Genomic DNA, 11187 nt, shown 5'->3' with positions numbered 1-11187 from the left:
CCTGGCTCTTTCTTGTGGATTGGTATGACATTTGCTGTCTTCCAGTCAGTTGGCTCATCCCCTGTTCTAAGTCTAATTTGGAATATTTGACTTAGCGGCCTATAAATAATTTACCTAATTGGTAAAGTACTGTTGGAAATATCCCATCTGGCCCAGGTGATTTGTTTTGTTGGTTTTTAATTCTGCTAGTCCCTTTAGTACGGAAGTACGGAAGCGTAGTGCTGCCACATGAAAAAGTAATTTCGTACAAAATCCCTAACGTCTGACATCGTTGTTTTGTCTCCGGTATTCTAGTTCAGTCTGTTATTATGTGACAATTATGTGACAAAAACGTGATAATTCCCTAACACGTAAAAACGTGATAGTTATCACGTAATATATATATATACACTCACCTAAAGGATTATTAGGAACACCATACTAATACTGTGTTTGACCCCCTTTCGCCTTCAGAACTGCCTTAATTCTACGTGGCATTGATTCAACAAGGTGCTGAAAGCATTCTTTAGAAATGTTGGCCCATATTGATAGGATATCATCTTGCAGTTGATGGAGATTTGTGGGATGCACATCCAGGGCACGAAGCTCCCGTTCCACCACATCCCAAAGATGCTCTATTGGGTTGAGATCTGGTGACTGTGGGGGCCAGTTTAGTACAGTGAACTCATTGTCATGTTCAAGAAACCAATTTGAAATGAGTCGACCTTTGTGACATGGTGCATTATCCTGCTGGAAGTAGCCATCAGAGGATGGGTACATGGTGGTCATAAAGGGATGGACATGGTCAGAAACAATGCTCAGGTAGGCCGTGGCATTTAAACGATGCTCAAGTGGCACTAAGGGGCCTAAAGTGTGCCAAGAAAACATCCCCCACACCATTACACCACCACCACCAGCCTGCACAGTGGTAACAAGGCATGATGGATCCATGTTCTCATTCTGTTTACGCCAAATTCTGACTCTACCATCTGAATGTCTCAACAGAAATCGAGACTCATCAGACCAGGCAACATTTTTCCAGTCTTCAACTGTCCAATTTTGGTGAGCTTGTGCAAATTGTAGCCTCTTTTTCCTATTTGTAGTGGAGATGAGTGGTACCCGGTGGGGACTTCTGCTGTTGTAGCCCATCCACCTCAAGGTTGTACGTGTTGTGGCTTCACAAATGCTTTGCTGCATACCTCGGTTGTAACGAGTGGTTATTTCAGTCAAAGTTGCTCTTCTATCAGCTTGAATCAGTCGGCCCATTCTCCTCTGACCTCTAGCATCAACAAGGCATTTTCGCCCACAGGACTGCCGCATACTGGATGTTTTTCCCTTTTCACACCATTCTTTGTAAACCCTAGAAATGGTTGTGCGTGAAAATCCCAGTAACTGAGCAGATTGTGAAATACTCAGACCGGCCCGTCTGGCACCAACAACCATGCCACGCTCAAAATTGCTTAAATCACCTTTCTTTCCCATTCAGACATTCAGTTTGGAGTTCAGGAGATTGTCTTGACCAGGACCACACCCCTAAATGCATTGAAGCAACTGCCATGTGATTGGTTGGTTAGATAATTGCATTAATGAGAAATTGAACAGGTGTTCCTAATAATCCTTTAGGTGAGTGTATTTCGTGTGGCAGGAATACGCTTCCGTACCTTTAGTACCTCCTCCTCATTTATCCTGATCTCTCTTAGGGTTTGACTGGACTGATTGTTAACCTGTGGCATGTTAGCTGTCTTTTCTTTTGTAAAAACCTCAGTGAAAAACTCAATTAGAACATTTGCCACGTCTTGTTCGTTTTCCAAGATACTTCCATTTTTGCCCTTTATCTGTTTCACCTCCTCCTTTATTGACCTCTTGCTGTTGTAATATTGAAAAAAGCTCTTTGCATTGGTTTTAGCTCCAAGAGCTGTGTAGTATGATGCCTAATAGTAATAATGTAATAATGTAATAGTATGTAAAGGTTAGTAGCTGTAGGACACTATATTTGATTGGGAGTTCGATGTAAACCAGGTTTAAATGGCATCTTTGCCCACTTTCTATTGGTTACAAGGCGGCGGCGATGCTGGCCTGTCCTTTTCATTGGCTGGGGAGACGCGGAAGAAGAGCGCTGATTGGCCAGCGTGCAGTGCTTGTGGCAGGAAGCGGAAGCCGAGCCGTGTCGGGCAGGTTTGTGTGAAGAACGCATGCAACAGTCCTCTACAGTTACAACACAGCCATTAGCTTTTACATTAACAGCTGCTCAGGGATGGAGGGCCGCCCCGTTTCCCGGCAGGAAGCCCTGCAGTACCGGACCTACAAGCATGCCTGCCACGCCATGCTGTACGCGGCGTCTGACGAGAAGCTGTTCGGTAAAATCCCCATCAGAAACGTGGTGCTGGTGAGGACACTGTACCGCCAACACGCACCGAGACTGTACAACAACACACACACACACACTCACTGAGACTGTACAACAACAACAACAACAACACACACACACACACACTCTCACTGAGACTGTACAACAACACACACACACACACACACACTGAGATTGTACAACAACACACACACACACACACTCTCACTGAGACTGTACAACAACACACACACACACACTGAGATTGTACAACAACACACACACACACACTGAGATTGTACAACAAAACACACTCTCACTGAGACTGTACAACAACACACACACACTCAGAGACTGTACAACAACACACACACTCACTGAGATTGTACAACAACACACTCACACACTGAGACTGTACCACAACACACACACACACTGAGATTGTAAAACAACACACATACACACTCACAGAGACTGTACAACAACACACACACACACTGAGATTGTAAAACAACACACATACACACTCACAGAGACTGTACAACAACACACACACACACACACTGAGGCTGTACCACAAGACACACAGGGCTGGATTAACAAATTCTCAGCCCCTGGGCAGGATGCCTTATGGGTTCCCCTGCCCCAACTCTGCCTCTGCTAGTTATATACATATATGTGTGTGTGTTTGTCAGACCTTTAAAACTTAAACATTGTATCCTGTTTCACCATTACTAGTTGATAGGATGCTTGGATCACTCGGTTATTAATGGACACCGAACGAGCACGATGGGGCGAATGGCCTCCTCTCGATTGTAAACTTTCTTATGTTCTTATGAATGTATTTCCACAAGTATTTGATATTCTGTGTTTTAAATTATTTGTATTTCAATTTATGGGTTGCTTTGAAAATTCAGTCTCATCTGTATGGGTGGCACGGTGGTGCGGTGGTTAGTGCTGCTGCCTCACAACTCCAGGGGTCTCGGGTTCGAGTCCCGGTCTAGGGGACCTGTCTGTGTGGAGTCTGCATGTTCTCCCCATGTCCACGTGGGTTTCCTCTGGGTACTCCGGTTTCCTCCCACCATCCAAAGACATGCAGGTTAGGTTAATTGGCCATGCTAAATTGCCCTGTAGGTATGTGTGAGTTGCCCAGCGACGCCTGCCGGGATCGGCTCCGGTTCCCTGCGACCCTCGCCAGGATAAGCAGTTTCGAAGATGGATGGATCTCATCTGTACTTCACAACAAACTCCGCTCAACAACAAATATTGTCTAACATTACACACACATCAAGAGGTGGAAGTAAATGTTGTAGCCACATTTGTGTTTTAGTTAAATTTTTTAGTTTTATGATTAGCACTGACTGTTGTGCAGATCTCCTTCCCGCAGGACATGCAGCAGCTCAGCTTTGAATAACAAACCCATTCTTTCTTCCCCTCATTGGCCAACAGGTGAGATGCAGGGAGGAGAGGAGGAGTCAATGAAAGCGACCGATTCAGACTTTTGGGAATGTTAGGCATCTCACATCGTGTCTTTAATCTTCTTGTGTTGCGTTATGTTGTGCTACAATGTTGTGATGTACAAATAAGATTATATTTTCAAATACAACGCATTGATTCAAATACAAATGACTGAAAATGGAGAATATAAATGCTAGTGAAAATACTGTGGCACAGTGCGGGGTTGAGTTAGGTGCAAGCGGGTTGTATGGGTGGTTGCATGTAGGAGAAGTTCCCTGACTCAGGCTTCAAACTCTGGCTTTCTTTTAAAACAGAAGTCAAGGGGTCTTTGTCTTTGTCTTTGTTCTTCTCGTTCTGTTTTTTATGCTGCTACTCAGCCACCCTTCTTGTCCCTGTCCACAACGGGTATGAGACAAAGAACTAAATGTTTGGGCCCTCCCTTTTATGCAGGCAGCCCTGAAACACCTGTTCCTGGTGGTGGGTCAGCTGATTGCTGGAGTAGGTCAGCTGACAGCCAACCGGAAGTTGAGTGCTGTGATTTGTGGGAAATGTAGTTCCCCCCCCCCGTGTTTGTAGGCCTACCAACCAAGAAATTAGTGATGTGCAGGGATATATCTGACTTCTATAACCCTGCCCCACACTGTGTTATAATACATAATTGAAGTATTTGCAAATACTTTTCAAAAGTATATTCAAATACAGTAAATTAGTAATCGTCAAACAAGATACAATTTGTAATTTTTCAAATACAAACCCGAAACAGTATTTAATGTAATTAAGAATACAGAAATACTCTAATGTGCTGTGTTTGACAAGGTCAGAATCAGTGTAACTCAGTGTAGTGGGTTTTTAAACAGGAACAGGTATTTCTATACTATCACCTCTTGCTTTCCACTACACTCTGTTGCTCTGTCCCTGTACGACCCGACATGAAGGCCTATACATTAAACACAAACTGCCGTTTTCCCTTTAAATAGAATATACATATATATATATAATAAATCATCCACTATACACAAGTGAAAACTGTATATAAAATTCAAATGATTGCTTATAGGCTACAGCAGCCAATGGAAAATGAGCAGCACTGGAGCTACATTAGCACTGAACAACCGCAGCAGCAACAGCGCGCCAGAACAACACACCACAAACTCCAGTGCGATGATCACAAGAAAGCAATTGAAACTAAAATCAGCAACTAAATCAGGCTATGCAGTGTAAAACACAAATAAGTCCACCCCCCCCCACACAGACACAGACACACACACACAGTGACGCCCTCACTGACAGACCCTCCTTTGCAGATGCAGATGCGTTTTGACGGGCGCCTGGGCTTCCCGGGGGGCTTTGTGGACCCCGAAGCGGAGGGCCTGGAGGCGGGTTTGTGCCGGGAGCTCCTGGAGGAGCTGGGCTGCCCGGTGGAGCTGGGAGAGCAGGACTACCTGTCCTCACACGCCTACAGCTCCCAGCACCTGGTCACACACTTCTACACAAAGAGCATCAGCCTGGAGCAGCTGAGGGACATTGAGAGGGCTGCGCTCAGCGCCAAGGACCACGGGCTGGAGGTAGGGGCCGCAGTGACAACAACACTATTTATCACTCTAAAACACTGTATAACACTCAAAAACAAGTGCCAAGGACCACGGGCTAGAGGTAGGGAAACTGGACAACAACACTGTATCACACCAAACACAATTGTACAACACTCTGAAACACACTCTGTGTGCTGCTGTGTGTGTGTAGTTTACAGCCTGTCTCTCAGTGTGTACCCGCTCTCTGTCCTCTCTCGGAGGTGATGGGCATGGTGCGAGTGCCCCTGTTCACCCTGCGGGACGGTGTGGGGGGACTGCCGGCCTTCCTGTCCAACTGCTTCATTGGCAACGCACGCTGCCAGCTGGTGGACGCCCTGCGCTCGCTGCGGCTGGTCAGGGAGGACTGGCTGGTGTCGGCACTGAAGCTCAGCCACCACTGAGCCAACGCTGAGCCTCTCTGCCTCCCCTGAGGAACACACTATACACACATACACACACGGTGTAGACCGAGCCACACTCTAAACTGGTGCACCGAATGTAGTTTAAGCTTCTGAGACACACACACAGCTCGTACATAGAGACGGTGTGCTGCTGCTGCTGCTGCACACACTCGGTACCTGGCGGTATGTGATCCTCTCTTGCTGTACGAGAGGGAAATCCTGCAGAGTCACTGCACTTCCCCTTCACTGAGCTGCACTGTGCTGCACTCAACTGATCTGTCACTCCCAGCTGTAAGGAGGTATTGGGGGGGTACAATGTGAACTGGACTTAGCTTCTCCCGGGTGGGGGGGCAGCAGGGTGTCTGTCTCACTGTTGGGGGGCACAAGGCTGCGAGTCACTACTGTGGGTTTGTTGGTGAGCAATTTATTTTTAATCTTTTGCAATTAAATGAAGCAAGAGTTTAGTAACTTGTGAAGGAAAAGTAATGTGTAATATTAACTCAAACCACAACCAGTAATAAGAAGGTGGGTTGTGTATCGAGTGAAGGTAAATAGGAGATTGTTGTGTTCATTGTGTTTTTGTGTTTGTTAGTTTGTGCATCAGTGGGATAAATTATTGGAACATTAAACGTCATTTGAAAATGCAAAGCCTGGCTCAGCTTTTCCCTCTGCACCCACATGAGGGCGCTGGTGACATTGTGTCTCTGTGAGGCCGGATGAATGTCTGCATTACGATGCATGTGTTGTTATTGGGGGGGGGGTTCTAATATCATGGTGTAATGGTGAGTGTTATTATGTTTCTGTTATTATGGTGTTTGTTAAGTTGTGTGTTATTATTGGGAATTGTTATGGTATGTGTGTGTGTGTTATGGTATGTGTTTCTGTTGTTCAATCAATCAATAAATCAATCATTTTTATTATTACACCCTTCGCAGGACAGCCACGGAGCACTGTGATAAACATCTCGGCAAAATGAAAAATAAATTAATAAACCTTTAACAGTTTAAATTAACTCAAATAAAATACACCCACATAAAATAAGCCATTAGGCATGAAGGAGAGAAAAACACAAACCCCTATGGATGGCAGATTGTTACAGGAGAAGATGAATCTCTGGGGGTCCACGGCTTAGGGCCCAGGCCTAATGGCTGCCTCCCCTCTGGGCAGTGTAGTTACAGCAGCAAGGAGATCAGAAAGCTCTTGATCGGTGCTGCTGGCTTTGCTCTTCCCTCTGGAGGGGGTCTCTCACCGGCCATCGGGGTGGGGGGGTTGGACCATCAACAGCCCTTGGGTGGCGATGGCTCGTCAGACCTTGGGGTGTGGGTGCTGTGTTAGCGCTCTGTGGTGGGTGGCCTCTGAGGAGGGTTGTGGCTCGTCGGCCCTTCAGAGGGGGCTGTTGCTGGAAGACAAGAAGACAGTTGTGCTCAGATACTGGTCATGCAGTGCAGGACATCTCCAAAACGGCTGTGCATCACATGTCCATGGCACACAAGCGGCACTATGGGCTAGAAAAACAGAGACTGAACAGAAGAGTCTGCAGCTGGGATTTTTGGGGCCCTATAACTGAATGCTCAACCGCCTGCGTTTTCTTGTGTGTTTTAGGGACCACTAAGTAACTGGCTTTCTGGGATCTCGATGGCCGACCTCGAGTGTGTTCAATCAGTGTGTCATTATGTTGTGTTTTTCAGTGATCATTGTGTTTGTGATTTGCACTTCTCATTAATGTGCAGCACGTGTCTCGGGTTTCCCCCCGGTTCCTCTTTCCTGGTTGAACTGAAACATCATCACTTCTCATCTTATACTGAGAAGCCGGTGATGGAAAGAGGGAGCAGGGGGATGGAGACAGAGACCGAGGGGAAGAGGGCAAGAGTGCTCAGCAGAAGTACCTGCTGATTTAAATGATTTCCATGTGTGTGTTTGTCAGGGCTTGAGTTGCATTTCCTGTTAGGGTCACAAAGAGTGTATTAGTGTGGTGTGCAACGTAATGTGGATGAATCACTGTGTATGGGATTATCAGTGTTTTAACAGTGTTTATAAATCTACGCAGTGGTGTATTGGAGTGTATCAGGGTACACAGGGTAGACATGGCTACACAGGGTACGCATGGATACACAGGGTACACAGGGTAAAGTGTGCAGCGAGGGTTAAGTGACTCAGATGTAAAAGTAGGTCAGAACGCTCCAGCGCTGCCTGGCCAAGTGGAAACAGAACAATGTCCCCGCAAGGCTCTGAGAGAGGGAGAGAGAGACATTGTCAGAGAGAGAGAGATAATGAGAGAGAGAGAGAAAGGGAGGAGAGACAGTGCTGAAAGGGGTGGGGGAGAGACAGAGTCTTTTGATGTGAATGCTTTGGTGAAACTTGTGTAATCTTGTCAGGGCAATATTCCTACTGAGTCAGATTTGAATTGAACATGTAGGGAGAGAGAGGGAGAGGATGAGGGTTGGGTGGAGGAGAGGCCTGGACTGGAGGACTTCCGTGTCCAGCGGGTTGGGGGACGGGGACAGAGTGAGAGACCGAGGGAGGCAAGTAGTAGAGACATGTGCAGCAGAGACAGACAGACGGAGTGTATCCATGACATTTATTTTTAACTCTTTGTGAGTCCTTTGTGACCCTGAGCCACAGTGCAGGGGGACAGTGGTCTTTTAAGCACCACGTCAAATCACAACAATACAGGACAAACACAGATACGTTCTGGATTTCACCCCAGTTTAATTAAATGTGGATTTGTGATGCTCGTTTGTTCTCCTTAGAGGAAATGCAGCAAAGCCAGCGCCTGTGATTGGTGTGAATGAAGTGTCTCTGTGTGGTTGTAAACTGTGGACCGGCCTGGACTTCCACATTGTCAATCATTGTGTGTTATTGCCTGTCAAGCTGTTCTTATCAGAGAGGGCCAGTGTATCGATCTGTGTGTGGTGGGGTGTGTCTTTGTGGTGTGTGTGAGAGTGTGCGTGCGTGTGTATCAGTAGTGAGAGGCGTCCAGAGCAAGGCCGATGTGAGCACTGTGGTCAGAGAGAGAAGCTGCGTGACACAGTCCTTCACACAGTGTGGCCCGTGTGTGTGAAACAGGTGCAACGCACATGTTCCAGACTGAATGAACCGGTGAATAACAGCGTGGACTGGGGCAGCGAGTGACTGCCTAGGACGGGGAGAGGCGCCGGAGCGAGGACAAGGCCATTCAGAGCCGTCACTGCTGAGGTTTAAGAGAAAACAAAACAACAAAAAGCCAGAACAATGAGAGTGAGAGCAGGGTGCTGGATTCCTGTTCATAGTGTTGGTACCTCAGGGCTGCACCACCGTCCTCCCCCTCACCGTGCGAGAGAGCCGCCTGCGGTCGTCTGGTTCAAGAGACAATTATACATATATATATACACTCACCTAAAGGATTATTAGGAACACCTGTTCAATTTCTCATTAATGCAATTATCTAACCAACCAATCACATGGCAGTTGCTTCAATGCATTTAGGGGTGTGGTCCTGGTCAAGACAATCTCCTGAACTCCAAACTGAATGTCTGAATGGGAAAGAAAGGTGATTTAAGCAATTTTGAGCGTGGCATGGTTGTTGGTGCCAGACGGACCGGTCTGAGTATTTCACAATCTGCTCAGTTACTGGGATTTTCACGCACAACCATTTCTAGGGTTTACAAAGAATGGTGTGAAAAGGGAAAAACATCCAGTATGCGGCAGTCCTGTGGGCGAAAATGCCTTGTTGATGCTAGAGGTCAGAGGAGAATGGGCCGACTGATTCAAGCTGATAGAAGAGCAACTTTGACTGAAATAACCACTCGTTACAACCGAGGTATGCAGCAAAGCATTTGTGAAGCCACAACACGTACAACCTTGAGGCGGATGGGCTACAACAGCAGAAGACCCCACCGGGTACCACTCATCTCCACTACAAATAGGAAAAAGAGGCTACAATTTGCACAAGCTCACCAAAATTGGACAGTTGAAGACTGGAAAAATGTTGCCTGGTCTGATGAGTCTTGATTTCTGTTGAGACATTCAGATGGTAGAGTCAGAATTTGGCGTAAACAGAATGAGAACATGGATCCATCATGCCTTGTTACCACTGTGCAGGCTGGTGGTGGTGGTGTAATGGTGTGGGGGATGTTTTCTTGGCACACTTTAGGCCCCTTAGTGCCAATTGGGCATCGTTTAAATGCCACAGCCTACCTGAGCATTGTTTCTGACCATGTCCATCCCTTTATGACCACCATGTACCCATCCTCTGATGGCTACTTCCAGCAGGATAATGCACCATGTCACAAAGGTCGAATCATTTCAAATTGGTTTCTTGAACATGACAATGAGTTCACTGTACTAAACTGGCCCCCACAGTCACCAGATCTCAACCCAATAGAGCATCTTTGGGATGTGGTGGAACGGGAGCTTCGTGCCCTGGATGTGCATCCCACAAATCTCCATCAACTGCAAGATGCTATCCTATCAATATGGGCCAACATTTCTAAAGAATGCTTTCAGCACCTTGTTGAATCAATGCCACGTAGAATTAAGGCAGTTCTGAAGGCGAAAGGGGGTCAAACACAGTATTAGTATGGTGTTCCTAATAATCCTTTAGGTGAGTGTATATATATATATATATATATATATATATATATATGAATCCTCACATCATCACATGCCTTCGCTCGTCTCCGTCTCTGTCTATTTCTGTCTTTCAATCCATGTCTGTCTCTTCCTCTGTGTCCATTTCTCTTTGTTTGTGACTGTCTCTGTCCTTCTGTCTGTCTTTCTGTGTGTCTCCTCTTTCCATCAATGTCTCATCTCTCATTCTGTCTGTTTGGGTCTCTATCTCTGTCTGTCTCTGTGAGTGCAGGTGTTTTGACAGAGGGCCTGATTCCAACACACACACACACACACACATTTTTACAATCCTCATATGATTAAAGTATACTTGTTCAGCAGTGACTTCTGCCTACTCGACGAGTCCACTAACCCCTCACCGGCACCGCGGGACACAGGGCTCCTGAAGAGAGACACTTCTCACGGTCTTTCATGATTGTTTATTTGTCTGTGATCTGACAAGCGAAGCTGTTTCAGGGTTTTTTCAAGAATAATTCAAAGAAAAGCCTGAAAAGGAAACCTTTCTGAGAGCAGAGCGCAGCTGTACTGTTCGCATTGCGCCGGCGCCCACATCCTGTGTTGTTGATCTTGACTGAGGAAGGAAGTAGTGAGAGAGAACGACAGAGGACGAGAGATTTTCCGATCCCTCTGTCAGATAAGATCAGCTCTCTGAGAAGCTGGTGTTGAGTCTGCAGTTCCTCATTGACACACAACTCTCAGCACATTTATTATTGTCATCATCATTGTAATCATAGGGAACAACACCACTGCCACCTCGGCCCGGCCAGTGTGGCCATACTCTGTCCCTCGGTACCGGCATCCACACTGTCCCTTGGGCTGGTGT

The 11187-nt window shown here is 46.5% G+C and overlaps 1 protein-coding gene across 1 annotated transcript; it reads left to right on the top strand.

Moving 5' to 3' along the window:
- The first annotated feature begins 2117 nt into the window (after positions 1-2117).
- LOC136753789 (U8 snoRNA-decapping enzyme) lies at positions 2118-6404 on the top strand. The gene is made up of 3 exons (XM_066710177.1): positions 2118-2365; positions 5089-5349; positions 5577-6404. Exons 1-3 carry the CDS (start codon positions 2234-2236, stop codon positions 5754-5756), a joined length of 573 nt encoding a protein of 190 aa, XP_066566274.1. The 5' UTR covers positions 2118-2233; the 3' UTR covers positions 5757-6404.
- Positions 6405-11187: the final 4783 nt, after the last annotated feature.

This window comes from Amia ocellicauda, chromosome 7 (genome assembly GCF_036373705.1).
Source record: "Amia ocellicauda isolate fAmiCal2 chromosome 7, fAmiCal2.hap1, whole genome shotgun sequence".
Classification (NCBI taxonomy): Eukaryota; Metazoa; Chordata; class Actinopteri; order Amiiformes; family Amiidae; genus Amia; species Amia ocellicauda.
This window is presented reverse-complemented; position numbering and strand designations above follow the sequence as displayed.